The following is a 23176-nucleotide window of genomic DNA, read 5'->3' on the forward strand; positions in this document are numbered from 1 at the left end:
ATACGTATTGGCGCCTTTATTCCCAACGGACATCTCTAACGATCTTTTCTGACCAATTTCATAGAAAGTAATCGCAGCTAATAGAAATTTGCATTTAAACTAAGCAAAAACGAGGGTAATAAAGTTTACATAAACGTTCAAGCCATGTACGTTCTACAAGTTATTCTAAGAAACTGACGTTTAGATTTTTTGAATTTAACTAATAGCATTACAAAACCGCCAAATGAAAATAGAACAGATGCTTAGATATTCCTTTGTCTTAAATGCAAATAACTAATGCAGGCCTTCATTTGACGCGAAAGTGAAAGGCACGTAAAAGTTGGCGGGGCAGTTTCCTGTTTCGTGTTCGCGCTTTCTCAATTCGCCGAACCCGACTATCTCGGAGCCTGGAACAGGCTACTTGTTGACGAAGGCTACATTGTATCATCGTATGTCCATTGCGTCTAACCCCATGAAAACTGAATGTGTTTATGCCGTCCATAACTGAAAGTTCGTAAACAGTGGCGGATCCAGTGTAGGCCCCCCCGCCCTCGCTTATTTTAGACCAAACAGAGGCCCGAAGGGCCAAAAATTTTTTTTTTCAGACTGCTCCCCCCCTCCCCCACCCCCTTATCTCAGGGTCTGGATGCCATGTCTGCATGTGTTCCAGTTCTGGTACACATGCACGTTGCATTGAGTAAACGTTAACGTAAAATGCTTCACCGGCTCCACATTCTTGAACAAAACACTATCATCTTATGCAAACTCTTTGTTTAAAAGCCGTGTCATCCTTCTGTATGTAGTTCTCTACCAAGTCAGACATGCCCAAAGATTTGAGCGTTATACTTAGTATACCTTTCAGCGTCACACTAAAAATCATAGCGTTATGCCGAAAATTCCACGAAAAATCAGTGCTGGTGTCGCAGCTTTATGGTCAATTAATGCCGGAGAAATTTTAGCCATTTTCCTGCCCCTGCCAAAGAAATACCTCCATACGTTAGGAACACATCGAAAAATGTTTCTAGTACGATACAAGCACCAAGAAAAGTTTCACGATTCTTAGATCTTCCTCGGTTCAGTTGGCTCTCTGGAACTAATGAAACTTATTTCAGTTCAGTTTTCATTTATCTCTTGTAAAACTGCAGCATGAGTGAGCACTCATAGGCTAATAGACGTTTCTCTAAAATCAAAGAAAGATTAATTTTGTATCATTATCCCAAGACAGAATAAGGTGTCTAACCCTAGCACTCCATTTCGATAGCAGAATGCATATGACAAGGGTCATAAAGGATCTCCTTTGCTCAGTCGAGTATTGGCCAAGACTACGAGTAGTCCCCATTTTTCCTCAGGGATAGTAGAGCGAGCGAAACGCGAGCGCGCGTGAAAATCATCCCACGCGAGAAAGGCGAGACGCGGCAGAGAGAAAGAAAAACGCGTCTCACCTTTCTCGCGTGGGATGATTTTCACGCGCGCTCGCGTTTCGCTCGCTCTACTATCCCTGAGGAAAAATGGGGACTACTCGTAGTCTTGGCCAATACTCGACTGAGCAAAGGACCCAGTTGACTGGTTTACTCGCTTCCTTCCGGTGCTCTCAGGCTTCCGCTTTTCGACTATAATGGTAGTCAAGGATCACTACATAAAGGCTTATTATTATTATTATTATTATCATCATTATTATTATTATTATTATTATTATTATTATTATTATTATTATTATTATTATTATTATTATTATTATTATTATTATTATTATTATTAAAACCTGGACGCAGTGCGCGTCAACTGACCCACTAAGAATAGGTTTGCGCGCGGACCTTCAAACTTTGAACAGACAGCGATCTGTTATCTGTTTGAAAGCCGAACGTAAGGAAAACATCGCCGAATCTCTCACTGTTTGTATAAGTATAACTATAATTTGTCTTTATAGCAAAATTGTGCACTACAAATGTATTGCGAGTAATAGTTGAATAAAGCGGGCAAAAAACATCACCTCGAACTTTTCTGTTGTTAGTGACACAGCAGGGATAGCAAAGTATCGGAAAGAAACAAGCCTTTTTCTAAAGCTGCTACATTTTATATTGTTCCGACACTTACCCAATTTTATATTTCTTTTTTCCCTTAGTATCAAGTAACAAGGGAAAAGGTCGGAACGTAAAATGGCCACGTTCGCAGCCAAGTATCTTGTATCAAGCGCCGCAAGTGGAGTGAGCAACCGAGTAGGCGAATTGAGTGGAGATATCGGAAAACAGCTGAGCACGGAGAACTTGAGTAAAAAAGATCTGGATCGAGCTGAAAAAGAACTGTACAAGGAAGAGACCTCACGCAAGAAGAAACACCTAAAAATGGAGGCATCTAGGGAAAAACTTAGGTCTGACATTAGAGGAAAGTATGGAATTACAAAGAGAAAAGGACATGAACCTGTTGAAAGTCACAGTGGTATTTTAATGCCGAGAAGCGAAAAAGAACTTCTTTTGGCGGCCGAAAATCATGCCGACGAAGAAGATGATTGCGAGTGCAGTTCTTGTTGTCCATGGACTTCATGCTTTCCTTGTTTTAAATTCAACAATCACAAGGATTCATGACGTGATAATATGTTAAAAGAGATTTCGGAGTTTTCACAATGTCATTGTCCAGTATTTAAAAGATTGTGATTTAAGTGATTGGTCGGCGAGGCTTTTCTTTGATTGCACTTCTTGATTGACCAATGACTGAGGTTAGGTCAAGTACATATCTGGGCCGATTTGTTCAAAGCTGGGTTAAGATAACCCAGGGTTAGTGCGAGATTTGAATTCAGATTTGAAAGCTTAAAAAGCATTTCAGTTTTAATTCTTTATGTCTACAAGTTAATGATTGGAAGATCTAAAAAATTGCACAGAAAATTGTCCGAGAAAATGCTTTTGAACAGAAGAAAAAGAAACCCGGGTTAAGCGCTAATCGGCCTTCGAACAACTGGTCCCAGGGTGTTACAGACCATAGACTACAAACGACTCCGCTTCTTCCGTCGAGCGAAAGCCGGCTCGCGCGACCAGCAACGCGAGATGGGAGGGACTGACGCCCTTGCATCTCACGGTCAGCTGGCAAGCCACTCAATTAACTTGAATGAAAAATAACAGACCACTCAAATATTATTCAGAGTCCATTTGCGTTTTCCAGGTAGTCTGTGAACAGGCTCTCTGTTTGGGGTAAGAGTGAAAAAATCGCGAGGAAAAAATCTTCTCGCGATTTTTTCAAGGCGTCCGGATTGTGGGAACGCGGGGCAAAGAGATGTAAGCATGCAGAAAAAAACAGCGAGGGGTTTGGGCATGGGGCGAGAGCGAAGGAACAGCCCTCTCTCCAGTCTTCCTGTCATCCTTCTTATTTTTTCACGCTCTCTAACTCGCACACCACTATTAGGGGTATAGAATGGTAAATTCGAGACTGCGAGCCCGGGTTTCCAACTTCGAGACTCCAACACGCAAAATCACCTGAAAATGAGACTTCGAGACCCATCACAAACGCTCCCGAGATTTCGAGATCAGACCAAAATTTTACGACCCACGTTTTTCGACGAGCCATTCTATACCCCTACTATCTGAACACCTAGAACAGGGTATTAGTTAATTGTCTCAAACCATAGACCAATAGCTTGGGTTTGATTACGAAGTTTGCAGATTGAGTGTCACCAACTTCAAATCGCCGATTATATCAAGCAGGCCAACTCGAGGTACACTGGAGAACAACAGTCTTACATCGGCGAAAGACCACGTTAAGTTAAGTTCTCAAAAAAGTTACCAAAACGATCATTATTTTTGCAGAGTCTGTGGTTGAAGGTTAAAGTGTACCGGAAAATAAGATCCACGTCATCAAACTTACTTCGTGGAAACAAAAGGGAAAAAAAAGACAATTTACATGGTGATATCCTCAAACCGTTGTTATCGAAACAAGTGAAACAAACATGGTTTTTAAATAAAATTTCTATTCACTTTTACATGTGAGTTGTTCTGTCAGATGTCAATAGTATTGACGAGTCAGAAAAAATTAAGCTTTTTTACCTGGAGTGGATATACAGAAGGCCGCGCATTTTAGTTCTGAAAATGTTTATTTCCCATTTTCTGCGAGAAACAAACTTCAAGTTCCAGAGTCTTAACAGGATCCCTTAAAACAGCAAATCAATCTTGTAACAAACAAGTTCACTGTGCCGTCCATGTTTTTGAGAACCTTTATTTTTTTACTTTTTCATCGTCACCCCCTCCCCTAAGAAATACACTTCTGTAAAGTTCGCGACTTGGCGAAGCTACATCTCCGCTCGTTTTTAACACGTCACCTTCAAGCTTGGCTTAATGTTCCATGCCATAAGTTGAAAAAAAAAAAAAGAACAATAACGACAACAACAAAGAGAACGGTGGATTGTAAGAGTTAGCGCCACCAACATTCGGCCTTGTGACTGGCTGGCACTGATTTTCAGTTAAGAGCATATATATGCTATACTGTATGTTTAATTTCAGATATATTTTACATTTCCTAAAGAACAAGGTGCAATTTCACTGGCCCTTTCCAAGGCAAATAGCATGGGTTGGGCTCACTTTGGATTTTGATCGATTTCTTGTTCGCGGTTACACGCTGATACATTGCCCAAGCGGAAGAAAAACAAAAATCGCGTTTTCAACACTTTTACTCATAGCGACAGCGATTCGAGAAAACAACTGAAACATCGACTTCACTCAAGCTTTATCCCGTGCTTTCAGCTTTCTTTCTTGTTTTCCTTCTTTTAAAGACAAAATGTTCCTCGCCATTCAAATCATGCGTCCAGAAAATTGGTTCCAGCGACTTAAGAAAAGAATCCTTGACTTCGGACTGTCTCAGGGTGCAGCAGCGCTTGAAATCCTGCTACGCAGTCGAACTTCCAGTTGCGTTCAAGACTCAGGGGCACCCAATGACAGTTTCCTCCCACATTCACTGAAACACTTTTTAGGCTAACCAGAGTATTTTTAGACCTCTAGAAATGCATTGTAAGCGGCGCTATAAAATTTGTATCCGCTCGGTCGTCCTAGGGGAACTTGATCATGAGTCTTTCCGAAATTACAAGGGCTTCAGTAATATTTTCCTTAAAATTTTAGACGCAACTTTGCGCATCACGAAAAATACATTTTTTTTATTCCTCTACCATCACATTTTTGCATCTGAAAATTTTGGGTTTCCTTTTTCCTACGAAAAGTAGCCTAACCTGGGGTGAAATATGAAAAATTAAACTTCAGAAAATCGTAGGGAATTTATTAGATAAGCTTCGAAAATTGCACATGAATGGAACGATCACCTCGAAATCTTTAGCGTTCCTTAAGTAATAGAAAATTCTAGGCAATATTTGCTTCTCCAAACAGATAATATAGAAAACAGTCGTTTTGTGCCCCTGAGGTCTTAGCGCCAAGATGAACACAGTACGTCATAAACAGCACTGACATAAGGTACTTTCCTTTGGGATAATCCGGATCAAGATTTTTGATCCAAGATCACTCCGATCGCGGTGCTTTAAAGGTAGTGATGAATCTCGTCCAGTTGGGGTTTAGTGGTACCTTTGATCCACCATAATCCAAGTCATCACAAATCCTGATCATCACAAGGGACAGTGACACAGAATAAAGCCTTGTGCCCATCCTTTGACATCATAATGAAAGCCAGTTTTCAATGTTTTACAATCATGAATCATTTTAAAAATACTTAAGTAAATTAAACCTACAAAGTGCTGCATACTCAGGATTTTGCAAGACCAAAGCTACATGTATGTGTAAAAAACTTGGCTAAAAGACGAGCAAAGGCAGTTTAGAACGTTAAGACCAATTTGTTGATAATAACAATAAATATAAAATTAATACTTTTACTACTAACATTTGGCTTTGAAATAAAATAAGCTGATAAAATCAAATTGAAATACATAATAGAAATAATCCTGACTGTAATAAATTGCAAGATTTTTTTAAGGTATGTTTTGATGTCCCTTTTACAAATCTACCTTGAATCCAGACTTCACAAGTTTTTGTACCCTTATAAACATTTCAAGAACTTCACCAACTGTTGGCCTCTCATCTGGGTCTTCCCGTTTACAAGACTCATGAATCCCCAGGAGAAGTCGCCTCACCTTATTACTGTTCTGTACTCGGCCAAGAAGTTTGTCTACAACATTGGGTATTCTCCAGATATCAATCCTCTCATCATAAGGGGGCATTTCTTCGTCATTAAAAGGACGCGATTCTCCAAAAGGCCACAGCTGTTCTGGAGCTACAAAATCACCAAACAGCTGTCTATGACCACATTTGATCAATTTACCCTCCTCAACTCTCACTTCTGGTAAGGCATCCAAATCATTGACAACAAGGTGAAAGTCATCGGTAACAAGATACTGAGATAATGTCTTTGTTAAGTCATTTGAGTCACACATTACTCGCACACCAAGAGGACTATTATGAAGAAATTGGAGGATTTGAACATAATCTACGCACAGTTGAAACCTTGTTTCTAAAGTGTTAAATTCACTGAGAACCGGTTTTTCTAATAGTTCATTTAGTCTCTCTGCAGAACCATGCTTGTAATAGCCTGTCACCATCTGACAAAAAATAGCAAAATAAAGGTGTGCTGCTGATGGTACATCTTAGCACTGAGCACAATAAAAATCCAGGAAAACTACTGAAAGCTAAAAGAAGTTTCTACAATTTGAAAAGTATTTGCTTTAGATCAACTAGCAAATGCCATTTGCAGTGTAAAAGTAGGGGCCCCAGGTTTTACTTTTAGAGTAAAAGAATTGGTCTTCCTACAGTGTTGACCCTGAAATGTTAATGAGAACAATGGTATCTTTGAAAAATGAAGACATTGTAAATAAAGTAATTGCCAAGAAAATTTGTCTTAGAAAGAGAAGAATCTTGAAGGCATACATGCCAACTCTCCCGGCTCATCCGGGAGTCTCCCGGCTCATCCGGGAGTCTCCCGGATACGAAACCAATCTCCCGGTCTTCCGCACAGGTCACCATATCTCTCAGATAAAATCATCTGTTGAGCTTTTCTGTGCCTTAGTTTGAGATTTAGACCATTTTTAGCTCAAAACTTGAATTTTTCTTATGCGTAGTACGGTTTCTGGGGCATTTTTGCACCTATTCAGTCACAGACAAAGATTACTTCTGCATCAAAACGATGATCACAAATTTTGAGAGTTTGTACTTCGTGTAAGACATCATATAATGTCCTCAGTCATTCCCATATTTATCGGGGGTGGGGAGGGGGGGTGGGGTTCATTAAATTTCTGGGGTGGGGGGTAGTGAAAAAGAGAGAGTCTCCAGATTTGAGATCTGCAGAGGTTGGCATCTCTGTTAAGGTTCTACATGGACAACTTCTCATATGCTTTACCACTAAGATTTCCACAAAGCCCCACATATTTTTTATTTTTACATGTGACGTCTTAATTTACACCATATTGCTGCGTCCACAATAAAATGATGTATTCCAGGGCTATGCAGAACTCTTACCGCTGCGTGTACTTTGATCCCGGGCCCGAGACTTTGATCATGAGAATTCTTATTGAATTGTTCCAATATTTAGCCATACGTTTTTGATACAGGTGTACTCACCTCGAGACTTTCGCCATAGCAAATTCCAATGAGCTGAACAACGAATTCACTTCCTTGAAGGCCCTCCACCATTTTCATTCCATGCAGACAATCATCATAATAAGCATCACTCGCACATCTGCTATAAACAACATCATATCCATGCCAGTCTGCGAGATATACCTCTTTTACAGCATTTAGATGACCTGGGATCCCAATCCTGCGTCTTATCCTCACATCAAGAGCGATACTAGCACAGTCTAGCCACTGCAAACAAGCTATCCAACCTTGAAAACTGAATTCACCCCTAGGACATCGAACACAGTTCCCGTCAACTAAATGAAAATTAGCCGGACATTCAGGATTTCGATCATTATTTCCAAGCCCATTGTATCTTCCTTTATGCCCAATGCTCCTTCTTGTCGCTTTCTTTCCCGAAAATAGTAAATAATAAGTCAATAACAAGAGAGGTATTGGAGTCAAATAAACCCTTAAATTTGTCGCCATTTTGTTTTGGTGGTTTGAGTAGGGCATAGGTGCTAGTCTCTAGTCTACACTCCGTACTGCACTTTTTTTCTGAGGAAAACTGGGTGCCATAGCTTCTTTATTTGGGCGCCATTTTTCGAACGATCGTTTTGTTGTTGCTGAATTTGGTATCTTTTCATCGTTTTAGCCACTTTCAAAACGTTTTCGTTCCTTTTTTTATGATGCCTTCACGGTATAACAGTGTCAGAAGTATTTTTGAGGAAGCTCAGCGTGGAATTCAGCACCACAAAAAGCTTCTGACCGAACTGAAAAAGCTTCATGACAGCTCCTCACAAGATGAGTTTCAGGAAAGTTTTCTCTGGCATTTGAAACATACCATGGTAGTGTTCAACAGAGAACCTGCTGTTGAAAGAGTCATTGATTTTGCGGCCAAGTATGCTACATTGAAGGATCACCGAACTTCTGAGACTCAGAAGGTAATTAAAAGATAGTATAGAACCGTATTTAAACGATTTGATTTGTAGAACTGCTTTCAGAGTGCTCAGTATTAAAACTAGAGCGTGATTATAATAGGACGGGTAAATCAACTGTAGACGTGACTTGGCGTTTTATTTTTATTTAATTTCGTACTACGCAACTAGAGTAGTACTCTAGACTGACAGTGTCACAGTGTCATAGGAAAAACAATTTGCTGGACAGTTGCTGGACTTCAAGGCATTCAGCCCCAGGACTTTTTACCATGGTTACAATAGTGTTTTCTTCATAATTCAATAAGCCACCATAGAGTCAACTGTTATGCAGCTAAAACTCAAAATTGTCAGACCAAGTACTACCATAAACTTCTGATTATAGAGTGTTTTCACTCACGTGGCCAGCATCTGTGCAAATTTGTTGGAACAAAAGAAAGGGCTTGCATAAGAACAGAGTTCAACTCCCAGAGGATTGGTTTGGGACACCAATATGGCCGCTGTTTCATTGTTTCGGGACACCAATATGGCCGCTGGGACGTCATGTGAAAACACTCTATAAGCCCCCCCTCCCTCCCCCTTACCATAGACCTCTTTCATAATGGTTCCCTGTTAATATATTCTTTTAGTAGTATGATAATAAGCCTTTCTGACCTCATTAGCATGTGCAAAATACAAAAGAATTCTCACTTTCAAACAAGGTCAGAAAGGCTGATTATCATACATATAAAAGAATATACTGATAAGCCGCCATCATGAAAGAAGTTTATTAAAGCCCAGCTACACAGTACCTGTAAACGAAAGTTATAAGCCCCCCAACCCAACATAAGCCCCTGTCTATCTTGTATGGCAATGAATTCAACTTTTTACAAAGTTTTGAAGCCTAAAAAAGTGATCAAATTCAAAAAGTATTTTGATCAGCATTGCAATGTAGCATGTTTTAAAACACTTTTTTAATACGGTTATAACCCCCCCTGAATATAAAAAGCCCTACCCCCCACCCTGTTTCTAAGCCCCCCTAAAACCCCTTACAAAGATGTGTATTAAGACAGATGTACAAACATGTGCCTCAATATGCAATTGACTGCAGAAGTCATAGTTACATGTACTGTATAAACCACAACTTTTTTACAACCCTTTAGAATGGTCAAGGAAGTGATGATGAAGAAGACAATGCCAGCAATGCCTTCCTTGATTTCCTCTTCACATTCCTACTGGACTCACATGAAGCTAAAGACAAAGCAGTGCGGTTCCGTGTCTGTCAACTTATCAACAAACTTTTGAACAACATGGATGATGATGCAGTTATTGATGATGATCTTGCTGATAGGATCTTTGAGAGTATGTTGACACGTCTCCATGACAAGTTTCCTGCAGTGAGGGTTCAAGCTGTTGCTGCAATCTCACGACTCCAGGATCCAACAGATGCTGAATGTGCTGTGATTTCCTCTTATTTAAAACTCATGTCAAGTGATTCCAGTGCTGAGGTTCGCAGAGCCGTGCTTCTGAACATTGCTCTCTCCACTCAAACACTTGAGGGGGTTATAGGTACTGCACAACGAAACTGTTTATAGTTAAGTATTTAAACAACGGGATGAAGAAGAAAATGAATAAATGATTTAACAAATGAATAAATAAATAATTAAAGCAAATTTTGAGGGGTTTTTAGTGGTTCTTCATCTACCTGATTCCTGGTCAGATTTAATTGGAATTTGGAAAGGGAAGTGAATTTTTGTCTGTTGTTACCAGTCTCTTATGGCTGGAGACAATAGAAGTGAAGGTCTTCAAGAAGACCCTAACTTTGCAAGCTTGTTTTACATTTTTCAGGTTGTTTATGGGTAGTTTTTTTTGTTTTTTTTTTATTCAGGAAGGACTCAAGATGTTACAGAATCAGTGCGCAAGTTGGCTTATCGCATTCTAGCAGAAAAAGTAAACATCAGATCAATGTCCATTGCTCAGAGAATGCAGCTCCTGTCAAATGGATTAAATGACAGATCAGATTCTGTTAAAGAGCTGTGTACTCAGGAACTTCTTGGTGGTTGGCTGAAAAGTTTTGACCGGGATGTCATCCAGCTGCTCAAGTGTTTAGATGTGGAGGGCTGCACTGAAGTAGCTGAGCTAGCTGTAAAATCAATACTCAAAGGTACTGATCAGTGTGTACATATTCAGTGCACATATGCCAATTAGGCTAAAGATTGAATTCAGCTCTGTAGAATCAATTGATTAATGTTACATTAAGTTGCATTTGTTGTATTAGGTCTTTTTAGTCATTACAGGTTGCATGCTTTTTCAAGCTAGATTGAAAATGCCTCTACAGGCCCAGAAATAACTTTTTAAATTATTTGACCAGCATAGCTTTGTGGGCATAGTAGATCATGGCCATAGCTTAGATCTTTGAAGCCTGATTAGTACTAAAGTAGGTTTAATTGAGTTAGCATGCGGTAAACCCAGGATTAGCACAAGTCAAGAATGAACATTAGGTAGCCATGGCTATTTGTACAACACGGTCTGTAGACACTGGTGAAACCTTTCTTGGTATCATGTACAACTCTATCAACCTTCATGAACACATTCAATCTGTATTATATCATTCAGTGGAGTAGAAAAGTGTGTGTGGCTATCTTCGCTTGAACACCAACAGTTGTTTTTGCATCCTGTGATTATCATTGTAGGATTGCCAAAAGAAGATCTTCAAATGTACATCAACTTGTTAAAGAAGGGCCAGGAAGAGGAAGGTCCAGTAAGGATCAAATATGAAACTCTTGATCCTGAGACAGCATTTTACTGGAGGTGCCTTGGAGAACATGTAAAGACTATGGGAGTAGATGGTGAAGAGCTCTTGGATGAACTTCTTCCAGAAGTGTCTGGGTTTTGCAAGTACATTCAGGGGTATGTTTTTTGTTTGACTGTGAAAGCTGTGAACTACATGTACTTGTAAGTAAATTCTCTGTAAACACTCAGACTCCTCCTTAGCACACTACACATAACATGGACACTCAATCTCTATAGAAGACTACTCTTAAAGACATGGTTTCCATTTACACAGCAAGGGAAACTTTTGTAAATGTGGCACCATTGCTTTTGTGATATGGAAATGCTTATTAATTTCAGGTATGTGGAGAGCTATTTATGCAGTCACTCTTCAGAGAAGAATTCAGAGATTCAACACGTATTTGTAATCCAGCAACTTCTGACTTTGCTTGGTGTGGTTGATCTATCTGATGAAGTTGGAAGGTATTTACAGTGAAGCATTTTATGAATGGAAATACTACAGCAACTCTTTTCCTCAAGTGTTAGCGATTGTACAGTAACATGGAGACATAACTGAAAGTGAAATTTGTATGGGAAGCTGCACATTATTAAGCAGACATGAGTTTTATCTGTAGTATATTAAAAAAAATAGCCAATTATTTTAAAGGAAACAGAAAATTAATTCAAACCAAAGGTGTTTGAAGAAAACAGGCTCTAAAAAAGCAGTGAAGCATATGAATCATATCAATATATTCATACTGTGCACAAGGCTCTACAGGTTTAAAATAATGGGCAATTAGAGCAAGAAGAAGCAAATCTTTGTCATTCAACAAAAATAATAATACTTCCTGTGATTAAGTATTGTAACAGTTAGAAGAATGAAAGGGTGGCAAGAACAAATTAGAGGCTGCAGTGGAATTAACCAGGCTAAGAGTCCATTTCTTTTTTCCAGGAAAAACCTCTGTCAAATGCTGCACGACTTACTGGTATTGCCAGAGGTTCCAGAGTCGTTAATAGGAGTTCTTCATGCCAGGTACATGGATATTCAACCAGAAGAAAACAACAGAATTCAGGAGCTGGTGGAGATTATTGCTGATGTTAGACAACCCATGGTCATGATTGAGACTGCGCAAAACAAGGAGGAAAAACGACAATGGGAACTTAAGGTTGTGCCTTGATCATGCAACTAGAGTCTCTGATATAAATTCATTTAACTCACAGAACTAGTGCATGTACCATGGTTTACTTATCTAGACAGTTTTACTGGTATTTGTGTTTTCTGTAACATACATGTATTTCATCAACACCCAAAGCTCAAATCACATGGACAACACTATACACTTAATGTCTGATCCCGAGGGGAAACAGTTAGTTTTGTTTTCCGGAGAGTCTGGATGTTTCCCGAGATGAAGTAGAGGGAAGCATCAGGACTCAAGGTTCATCATCATGCTTGCATTTTATCAGATGTCTCATAAAACTCAGCTCAATGACGACGAAAAAAGTTCATTGACTCCATTTACATGTATTTCAGGTTGCTGGAATTCGTGTCAAGCTGAACCAGTTCCTTGATGAAATGGAGCAATGTGTGGTAAACCAGGAATTTTCAAAAGCAGCAGAGCTAAAGCAGCAGATCATAGAACTAGAAGAGCAGAAAGAGTTACTTGATTCACAGGAGAATTCTTTCTCTCAGACAGTCAGGTCTGAAGAAAAGGTAATATATATTTCTATGTGTGCTATTCCCAAAGCAAGAAAAAAAAATTGAAAATTCAGGGATGAGAAAACTTTAATTTGAGTTTTCTGCAAATGCTTGAAAATAAAAATGAGCGCAACAAAGAATGGGGTGTGCAAGGGAGCCCATATTACGCAAGCTACACATGCATGAACTGAACACCTCTAGATTGACAACAGAAATGGAGCAAGCATTTGCAGACAGCATTGTTTGTTCCTCACTTTGTTTAGGTGGTGCCCAGAAAAAAGGCTTAATTAAATGTACATGTAACTTTTTAACTGTAAGGGTTTTGTGTGCAAAGAATTCAGGATTCAATTGTTTACTGAATACATTTTCAGTAGTTTTATTTTTCTTTGTCTCAGGATGATCCAGACACACTATTGAAGTGTCTAACTGTTGCCTCTGAGATGCTGCAGGGCGTGACCACAAGTGGTCTCAACCCTACTCTCATGACACTGGTTCAAACTTTGGTGAGCATTTCTGAGTTACTGGAAACTCTTTGTAATTCTCCATTTGAACAAACGTCTACCTAACAGGGCTGTATATCTTTCATTTCATTAGTAGAATATTTTAAAACGCTATGGATGTTACTAGCCTCTTTTGCAGGTGCCAATTAGTTTTTTTTGGATAGTTTTTATAGAGTGCGTGTGTCCTTGAAATTTCTCCTTTTACCCTAACAAAAGGCAGGCTAGGATACTGTCTCTAACTCGACATTTACAGCTAGAGCTGCTTAACAGGAGCTTGCTAGCCTGTGGTTGCTTAGAAATTGTTTGTCGTTTCTAACGTTTTGCTGAAACACATGCAAGTTGAAAAGTTTGCCAGCTAAGTTTCAGGAGGGGAGGGGGCGGCTGTACACAGGCTAAGCCTCTAACAAAATAATTCTTTGTACTTGCAGCTGGAGACTGATGGTACAACAGCTAAAAAATAATAATCTTAAATCTCTATCTTTTTTAATATTTGAGGCTTTTGTAATACATTTGGCTTTGTTCAGGTCTTTAAATAGAGTTGATTACCCCAATCCCCAGCCAGTTTTATTCAAAATGATATTGTAAAAGTACTTTCTTGAAGAAGTCAACACATATCAATGGAAGGGTTTTTTACCAACTGACTCAAAAGCTACAACAACTGGCAATAAAGTTTAGTTATGTTGAGTTCTGAACACAATCGAACTTTTTCGCAGAACATGTATTAACGTGAAGTTTGTTAATGACTTTTAACTCCAGATCCTGCCTGGTGTACAGAATGAGGATCCTTTAGTGCGGAACATGGCTGTCAAGTGTTTGGGCCTGTCTGCGTTACTTTCCTGTGAATTTGCTCGTACACATCTTGTTCTATTTCTTCAGGTAATATGGCAGTGGTAATGCTTATTAAAAAGGGATTTTACTAGAAAGAGAGTGGAGTCAGTCATATTTAATAGTCGTGAAAGCGCTTGTGACCGTGTAAAACTTAACAGTAGGTGACATATGAAACAGAGTCGCAAAATTCAAAACGTTGCCATTTCCTTCCATCTCCGTTTTCTATCTAGTGCGAACCAGATTGTCTGAGTCAGAAGTAGAAGCCGAAGAATAAACCAATCACAATGCTTGTTGGATGCTCCGTTGGTTTGATTTTCCTTCCGTATCGTCTACTCAGCGCTTCTGATTACAATTTTGACTCCGTGTGTTATGAAAGCCGGCTTCAGTAAACTGATTCTCATGCACTAAACGTGGCGTCCACAGAATCTGCAAGAAGTATTAAACTTTTTTAATTCGGTCCTTATACCTGAAGCTGTGAATTTAACACAAAGATCAGCAAGCCTATTTTTCATTTGCCTCATTGTTGAAGACTCCCCCCTCTTGGTGCATTCACAAAAGTACGTGGGCATTAATTACTTAATTTCCTATCCTCATTTCATCTATGTTTTTGCACATGTTGCAGTTTACATTCGCATGTTTCACGGGGCCTGTTCACAGTATTAGTGGCGTCATTGCTCAGTTGATTAGAGCATCGCAGTGGTGGCGCAAATTAATGGGTTTAAACTCTGGCTTCTTTCCGCAGTTGCTGATGCGTTCGTACCCGCGGCGTTCACCTTTTCATTAAAAAAAATGAGACACTCACAGTAAATAAAGAAAAGCCAGCTGATCTGGTGATAAATTTGTCTACTGGCTTTTTAGTTCAACTGTTTACTTGGGAAATAGAATCAAGCAAATTGTCGCATTTGTTTTTTACACTCGCAGGTAGCCCAACTTGACCAGGAACTTGTCCGAGTAACAGCTCTCCAAGTTGTCTTTGATCTTCTTCTCAAGTTTGGACTCGAGGCTTTTAAAGTCAATGCTGCTCTCCCTGACCTGGACAACAGTGAACCAAGCACAGTTTCAGAACAGGACAAATCCGGGACAGAGGACGATGAGGAAGAAGCAGAAACTGAAGAAGGAGAAGCTGAAAATGAAAAGGATGATGAACACGATGAGATCCCAGCTCCTGACACAGATACAGCAGCTAGTGTGTTGACCATACTTACAGGAATTCTAGAGAGTGAGGTACTGTTGACCAGGTTAGCGGTACATCAGTGCCGGTAGATACGTACAGCACAAGTCAGAACAGCTTGCATTTTAGAACATTGTTTTCAGCCTCCTTCCCAGTCGTCCTCGGTGATTTCGAATGTGACGTCACCTGTCAATATGGCACTCGGTTCCAACTCCCCTTCCGCCCACTCGAATAGTGCGAACAGGCCTGTGGACTTGCCTGTGGAGGTTGCGTACGTTTTATTTTGAGTTTGCAAGTCTAGCTACAAACGCAACTCTCCCATATTTTTTCTATTTAGCATCTTCAAGTGAATTTCCTCTATCATGTATGTGTAAGTCTGTTAAAGTTGAGCAGGGTTCAACTTTTATACGCGCGACCTTTCATACACCTCAGAAAGTGGAATTCCACCCTTATAGCATTAATTTCTTGGATTTTATTCGTATCCTCTACAGAGTAATGATCTACGCAATGTTGCTGCCGAGGGTCTGGCCAAGCTGCTCTTATCAGGCCGTGTTCTAAGTGCCAAACTGTTCTTACGTCTGTTGCTGTTGTGGTATAATCCCACCACTGAAGATGATGTCAACTTGAGGCACTGTCTGGGTGTGTTCTTCCCTGTATTCGCCTTTGCCTCACGGTATGTACCTGTTCTGAAGTGCAGCAAGGCAATTGCAGAGGGTCTACAGGGAGAGCACTAACGAACATTGAGGCTGTCCTGTAGATGATCTTTAGAGGAGATTAAAGTTACTGCTAAACACACATGCTGAACAATACATTTTTAATAATGTGAAGGAGTCGTTTTTTGTAGTTATGTAGTCTATTGCTTTTGCTTGAAACTTAAGACTGCAAATAACGTTTATGCTTATGGGAATATCGAAGGAAACTCATAGTAAAAAATGACGACTACAGAGTATGAGCTAGCGACCAAAATTTTTAAATTAGTCGCCCATATCACCAAGGCTGCTTAATAAAAAATTCAGTTTGAGCCCTGCTGATGTAAGTGAAAAGCTACAAAAAAAAGCTGCAGTAGAAGGTTACGAAAGGTTCGCTTTCTGATTGTGTTCGTGAATCTAGCGCTGTAAAACTGAAGGAGGAAAAATTTTGCTCGACTACTCACCCTGACAGATATTGAGAGTCAGTAAGTACAAGAGGTTTCGCTCTGTCTGAACTACTCTCATTTGGACAACCACACTAGACAGAATACTACCACTGCAATACATACCTACTCCATTGACTATTTGACCAACTCGCATCTGTCCACTGTATTTTTTAGCACGAACCAAGAGCTTGTGGAGGAAGCCTTCCTTCCAACTCTGCAGACATTGTTTAGTGCTCCTGTGTCATCTCCACTAGCGTCAGTAAACGTAAATAACGTGGCTGAGCTGTTGGTGCAACTGACAAACTCTAAATATTTGGCAAAGCAAGGAAACTCCATTGACAACACTGAGGTACGTATGCGATTAGTAGAACACAGTTGAATCAGTATTTGACGATAGACAGGTGTTGGACAGTCTTTATTAATGGTTCAATTTTATCCTTGTATAAAGTGTTATCTTCCTCTGTGTATAATGTATGATAAAGAGTTTGAAACAAAGGGAAATAAATTTTAAATCAAGGATTAAATTAAACCACCAAATGTATACACCATCACAGCTTTCTTCATCTAGCCGATTCGAACCCTCTTCCGTTCAGCAGGTTTTAGCAATAGTCGTTCCGGCGGAAAAGTTCTTTATGCGTTTCCTATAAAATAATATGATTTACAAGTATGGACTATGAAGTAGAAGGGATCCCGAGCCCTACCTTTAGACACGACCCAGTGGCGCACCTTCTGAACAGAGAAAAGCTCCTAGTACTATATACAGATCTTTTTTGTGCCCCTGTGACTTTACACTCTGTAGTCTAGCACCTTACTAATTGACCTATTAAACAATATTACTAAATAAGGCGCCATTTTGTCATCTTATACTAATTGAGAATGTCTTCTTACAGGTGTCTAGCATTCATGTATCGCTGAGTCTAGCAGTGGCCAATGAGATCTTATCTGCTCCCGATGCACCTGGTGTACGGGTGCTCTGCAAGATCCTCACGATGATGGACCTTACTGGCTGCGCACAGTCAACCATCAAAGAAATGAAAATTCTAACTGCAAGAATGATTGAGGTACCTGTGATGCTATGCATACGTTTGCTTTTTGAATCATCGCCAGCGTCATTGCACAGGCCCATACCCTACACAAAATGTACAGGGTTCACCAGATTTACCGTAACCTTTTTTTGTTTTGGTCCATTTAATAATGCTGTTTCTGGGAGTTTCGTCACACCTCCGAGCACAACGCAAAAAAAGACAATGCCTTTGCATTTTGTACATAAAATCACAATTTTCAGAAGAAGTTTTAAACTAGCTATTACTTGTAAAATACTTCTTTTAAATTGTTGAAAATCAGATGATCTCCCTGAATCTGAATGGCTATTTTTCAATGTCTCTGACAAGTACAATAACCTAATCCATTTTCTCATGATGATATTTATCATATCAAATACGTGTTTCTAGGCTATTGAGGATACTGTGTCTTGGAAAGCACTAAATAAATTTCAGAAGTTGCTGCTGGTTCTGACAGATTCCGAAAACGGTAAGATAAGAAGTGACATTTATACTTTTCTCAGTTACGGGGAGGTAAAAGTTAGTTCATGTTGCAATTATCTTTGTACCAGTGAGATAACAATACATATTTATACTGTTTGTCCGCCCGTTTCTGTAATGCGAGAACCTCCAATCTTTTGCTGTTTTCTCTGAAATATAACTGTTTAGATCGCTTGTCTTTTGAAGATTCATCATGCCGCTGGGTTAGTTCAGCAATTTGGCTATCGAGTGTTGTTGCTTTGCCGGATATGTTAATCATAAACAATGTATTTCATTTAAACGGTTTGATACAGAAGGTGGAGATGCCTCGCAGACAGAACCTGAGGAGGTTACGGCCCAAGGACATGCCCAGGAAACAGAAGGTTCGTATGAGACTAATGGAGGTGAAACAGTCGTACCTAATATGGAATCCTCCGAGATATTCCAAGGGACTGACTATCCATCTGAAGATGGGGCGCCCACAGAAAGGCTGCAATGTCACACAGAAGAGACAGATGCACCACTTAGTGGTGAGTGAGCTTATATTGATTTGAAGTATTAAAGTAGTGTAGTGTGTCTCCATTTGACCCAATTTGAAGAGACGCCAATTTAGCCTTGTGTTCAATTCCTGTGAGAATCGCCTTCCACGGGTCAACGCAACCATCTCGAAGATGGCAACTGTTATATCTTGAGAACATTAATCGGGCACAACAAGTCAATGTTATACGACGAGCTGCTCACTACGGCTAGCATGAAATCCTTATATTGTAGGCGCTTACAACAGGCGTTAATACTTCATTTGAAATGCTTAAATGGTACGGGACCTACTTATATTGGAAGCCTTTTTAAATACAGCCATACACCGTATAGGCTAAGAGGCGAGGGCTTGAATTTGGAATTGCCTAACTTTAATCTTAAATTTAAGAAGAATTCTTTCACTTATTCATTAACTAAGTTATGGAACAGTTTGCCTTCTCAAGTGCGTCTTTCAAGTGATGCTAATGACTTCAGAAGTAAATTGCACGACTGTAGCTTTTTAGAACGTCTTATAGAGTAGGATTGTAGCTTTTAACTGTTTTAAGAACGAGTATTATAGTTTTCCTAGTCACGTTTTTAGTATGTGGCTTTTTAGTCGGTTTTAGCTTTTAATATTTTATGTTTTTATTACCAAGTTTTTTCTATGTATATATTTATTGAGTTGTTTTTAAAATTGAATAATTTTATATAGCTGTAATTATTATAGATTTTATTTATACACGTTCGTATTTTGAACGAGTTTTTTAGCTCTTTGACGTAACGTGTTAAAATCGATGATTGATTGATTGATTGATTGATTGATTGATTGATTGATTGATTGATTGTGTAAAAATTGTTTCTAAATAATAGGGCGTTTGACCCGCCATGCTTAAGGTATCGTATTTGTGTGGCTAGGTATGCTCACGCTTCGTTTCAACCAAACAACAGTTAAGGCAAGGCCTACTGAGTCTTGTCGGAATACGTTTTTCTTTGCTGATTGCCACCTTGATGACTTATATTGAGTTCTGGCTTTTACTTGCGTTTCTTATAGTCGGCAGCTCATGTCCTGTACTTCTGTCCGGCCGTAATTTGTGCCATGTGCAATCTTTCTTGCTGATTTTAGGATAAAAATAATTTCATTTTCTTAATGCATCAGTACATGTATTTTCAAAAAAGTTTTTTTTTTTCTGTTGTTAGTTTCAGAGAATACATGTGAGGTTCCACACAATGACAAAATTCAAACTGAAAGTAGACCACCAAAATCTAAAACTAGAGCAAAGAGCAAGAAAAAAACAACAAAATCAACCGCTGAGGTGAACCAACTAAGGTAAGATGTGTTGAATAGGTATAGATATATTGCTGCATCTTGATTGCAACATGTTATTTTGTTTGTGAGAGGTTCTAAATGTTCTTCGCGGTCAAGTTATAGCAAGCCCTGGCGCTTCTCTTTCTCGTGCCTCACACTTGGTGTTTGCGCCAGCACACATTTTAATTTACGAGGACAAGCCTAATCTGAAGTTACCTGGGAGCTATTTCAGCCTTTTTTCATTGCGTTTTGATTTTTGTTTTTTTAGTCCCTCCCGTGTGATGAGCGAAGACACGCCAGTAAGACGAACAAGATCTACCAGGTACATTAATAGAGTGCTTTAGATGATCATTTTCAGGCTTGGCAATAATTTTCTTATTAGGAAGGACATATATCTGACCATGTCACCGTTTTTGCTGGACACACCAGAAGAGCTGTTGAAAATACAGTCGACTCTCTCTTAGCGAACACTTTTATAAAGACGGCCACCTAGAATCGGTACTTGGCTTTCTTTACTCCCTTCATTTGACTTCTCTGTGAGACGGAAGTCACTCTTCGACAGCGGTTCCAAAGGTGTTCGTGTTAAAGTTAACTTTACACTAGATTGACTTTTAAAGTTTCTTTGTTTACTATGCGAGTCTTCAGCTACAAAATGCTGGCATGTCCGGTTTCATGTGGGATTTCGTCGGACATGAGCAGATTCGATTCCGATGACCGACTGTAATTTGCAGCTGTACATTAATTTTAGGCGCATGTGATGAGAGTGACGCACTCTAGTATACACGCACTTGCCATCTTTCTTCGGGCTTATCGCTGTACTTTCCCGCGCCCAACATTTCTCTTTTTTGAACGTTTCCCATGCGCTCGCTCGCTGAACGTTAGAGCCCATGGGCGCTTTCCATTCAACCCAGCATTCCGGAAATTTCGGTTGGTACATCAAATGGAACGGACCATTTTGGTTTGGTCCGACCGGAATATTCGGGACCAGCTTTGAAGGTGGTCCACCTTGACCGTACCGGTTATCTCGGTCGGTCGGACCGAAATGGCCCTTTCCATTTGACAAAATTGTTGTCCCCAGTAACGTTCTTTTGTATCCTACTTTAACTAACAAGAACAATAACCAGACATATTTACAGTCGTCGCTTCTCTCCCTCCGGAATGTACCGTTCCAACAGGCAGGTGGAATTTCCGAAATTGTGTTGAATGGAAAGTGCCCATGTCTTTGAACGGGAATTTCGCGAGGAAGTTCCTTTTTTTCTCTCAACACAGCGTTGCAATTTTAAGGATATGTTACACGGGACGATTTACTGCGAAATGTTTTAGCGCAACACAATTGTGCACGCGTGATCCGTTGGAAACGGACGTGTTACACGGAACGTTTTTTGGCGCAACAAAGGAAGCGAAAAGGGTACACAAAAGGCGTCGCGCAGAAAATTGACAACACGTATGTTACATGAAACACGGAATTCGTGACTTGTCGCAAGTTTTAGAGCCTCTTCAAAAAATTGCAACGCGAAAATTGTGCAGAAAATTGTAAGCGCATTCGGCATTAACTCTTAACGCAACATCGTTGCGCTAAAAATCATCGTTGCGAATCGTCTTGTGCAACATCACTTAAGACAGAACAAATCACTGACTGATCGTTTTATTCACAGGAAAAGCAAGAAGGATGCTGGCAAAAAGTTAGCTACCTCCGCGATAAATTCAGATGAGGACAACAGTGAAAAGGAAAATGTTTGCAACGATTCCGATGATGTTTTTGCCTGAATCAGCTGTTAGTGGCATCTAGATTTACAAACTATCCATTAGTATGTTTCAACTTGAAAACTTTAACTCATGTAGATTGATCTTGTGATTCAACTGACAGTTGTACGGTTAACATGTGGTCAGTAACTTACACACAAATTCGTTTTTTACATAGATTTCTTCTGATATTTCGGTTTGTGGAATATTTCGCCACACTGAAGTCCTCCGCTAAAGGATGTAAATAAACAAAGTGAAATGCGAAAGTCCTGCTCAGATTCTTGTCTTAATCCGAAAGTGAGGGTTGTCCAACCGAAAAACAGCCGGCCCCACCATGTTTTAATGCAACACTGTTGTAAATTTAGGTTCCTAAGAAACTCCCCACCTACCCCTCCCCTACCTCAACGTTAACATTTGTGTCTCAGTTTGGGCAAAATGTTGAGTTAGGGGAGGGGTAGGTGGGCAGTTTCCCTGAAACCTAAATTGATCCCTTTCGGAATGTAAAATCTTCCTGTACACTCGATATGAGAGGACAACTCTGCTGTGTAGTGTCGTCCTTTTTCCTTAAAGTAGTTTTTCTTTCAAATCCGCCAGATTTCCTCATTTTTGTTTATTTGAATTGCCATTAATGAACCCAGTTTTCAATAAAGTTTATTGATGAGCTGGTAATAATAATAAAATAATGTAAGAGAGTATCTTACGTCTTGATAGTTGTCAAGGGTAATTTGTTTTTCGACAAGTTTGTCTGTTTAGAGACCTTCCATTTCCACTTCATCGTCGAGCGCGCATGCGTCAGCTTAAGGGGTTAAGGGTAGGTCTTAAGGGTTGGTCCTCCAAAGAGTCTAAAGGACTGACTATAGACCAGTACTCTTATCAAGTGATGCATGATCCGTTCGTTTTAGCCAATGGTGTTCAGCTTCATTGAACCCAGGAATGTATAACTTTTTTCTGCTTCCTGTTTTCTTTTAATTTCGACGAGATAAAACAGACGCAAAAGAGCGATTTTCGAATGACCTTTGAAAATGGTTTCGGCAAGTGTTCGTTATTTGTTTTATCAGCCAATGGATGAAAAGATCGAAACGTGGACTCTTCGTTTTCCCGCCAAAGAATACCCTAATAAACTCGATTGCCCAACCGTGTTCCAGTATGACGTCAAAGCGAAGTCTCGTTTGATTTCTACAAAGTTCTCGGGCATCAAGTTTTTTTCACCCGAGCGTTCGCTTAACCAACCAAAAACCACGCGAGTTTGTGTCCTTTCGATAAACCAATCAAATCGCTCTATTTCTGTTCATTTGCTGTTTTTGTTTTGTTCGCGCGTTTTCATTTCAAGGTCATACGAAAATCGCTCTGTAGAGCGTTTTCACTCACGTGGCCAGCAGCTAATAATATGCTAATTTATGGAACAAACGAAAAGAGATCAAGGCGCACAGGACTGGTTCGGAACACCAAACACTAAAGGAGCGGATCCAGGATTTTGATTGGAGCCCTGGGGAGGGGTTCACTTCAG

General features: G+C 39.8%; 3 protein-coding genes across 3 annotated transcripts; 2 read left to right on the forward strand and 1 right to left on the reverse strand.

Annotated features, from left to right (window-relative positions):
• The first annotated feature begins 2135 nt into the window (after window positions 1–2135).
• Window positions 2136–2561, forward strand: LOC140934119 (complexin-1-like). Its single transcript, XM_073383801.1, has one exon. The coding sequence runs from the start codon at window positions 2136–2138 to the stop codon at window positions 2559–2561; it is 426 nt and encodes a 141-aa protein (XP_073239902.1).
• A 1896-nt stretch (window positions 2562–4457) lies between these two features.
• LOC140935624 (protein O-mannose kinase-like) lies at window positions 4458–8066 on the reverse strand. Its single transcript, XM_073385192.1, has 2 exons — window positions 7572–8066; window positions 4458–6556 (listed from the first exon to the last, which is right to left on the reverse strand). Exons 1-2 carry the CDS (start codon window positions 8055–8057, stop codon window positions 5954–5956), a joined length of 1089 nt encoding a protein of 362 aa, XP_073241293.1. The 5' UTR covers window positions 8058–8066; the 3' UTR covers window positions 4458–5953.
• A 102-nt stretch (window positions 8067–8168) lies between these two features.
• Window positions 8169–22021, forward strand: LOC140935625 (condensin complex subunit 3-like). The gene is made up of 18 exons (XM_073385193.1): window positions 8169–8512; window positions 9646–10051; window positions 10371–10646; window positions 11176–11392; window positions 11615–11737; window positions 12207–12420; window positions 12786–12965; window positions 13346–13453; window positions 14207–14326; window positions 15200–15502; window positions 15941–16122; window positions 16759–16933; window positions 17475–17645; window positions 18036–18114; window positions 18419–18634; window positions 19818–19947; window positions 20195–20248; window positions 21582–22021. Exons 1-18 carry the CDS (start codon window positions 8255–8257, stop codon window positions 21691–21693), a joined length of 3324 nt encoding a protein of 1107 aa, XP_073241294.1. The 5' UTR covers window positions 8169–8254; the 3' UTR covers window positions 21694–22021.
• Window positions 22022–23176: the final 1155 nt, after the last annotated feature.

This window comes from Porites lutea, chromosome 4 (genome assembly GCF_958299795.1).
Source record: "Porites lutea chromosome 4, jaPorLute2.1, whole genome shotgun sequence".
In the NCBI taxonomy this organism is placed as follows: domain Eukaryota; kingdom Metazoa; phylum Cnidaria; class Anthozoa; order Scleractinia; family Poritidae; genus Porites; species Porites lutea.

Excerpts from the sequence above, each read along its gene's own strand:
- LOC140934119 (XM_073383801.1), top strand. The coding sequence starts at position 2,136 with ATGGCCACGTTCGCAGCCAAGTATCTTGTATCAAGCGCCGCAAGTGGA.
- LOC140935624 (XM_073385192.1), bottom strand. The coding sequence starts at position 8,057 with ATGGCGACAAATTTAAGGGTTTATTTGACTCCAATACCTCTCTTGTTA. Across the intron at positions 6,557-7,571 it reads GCTATGGCGAAAGTCTCGAG|ATGGTGACAGGCTATTACAA; the intron begins GTGAGTACACCT and ends ATTTTTTGTCAG.
- LOC140935625 (XM_073385193.1), top strand. The coding sequence starts at position 8,255 with ATGATGCCTTCACGGTATAACAGTGTCAGAAGTATTTTTGAGGAAGCT. Across the intron at positions 13,454-14,206 it reads TGACACTGGTTCAAACTTTG|ATCCTGCCTGGTGTACAGAA; the intron begins GTGAGCATTTCT and ends TTTTAACTCCAG. Across the intron at positions 16,123-16,758 it reads GTATTCGCCTTTGCCTCACG|CACGAACCAAGAGCTTGTGG; the intron begins GTATGTACCTGT and ends TGTATTTTTTAG.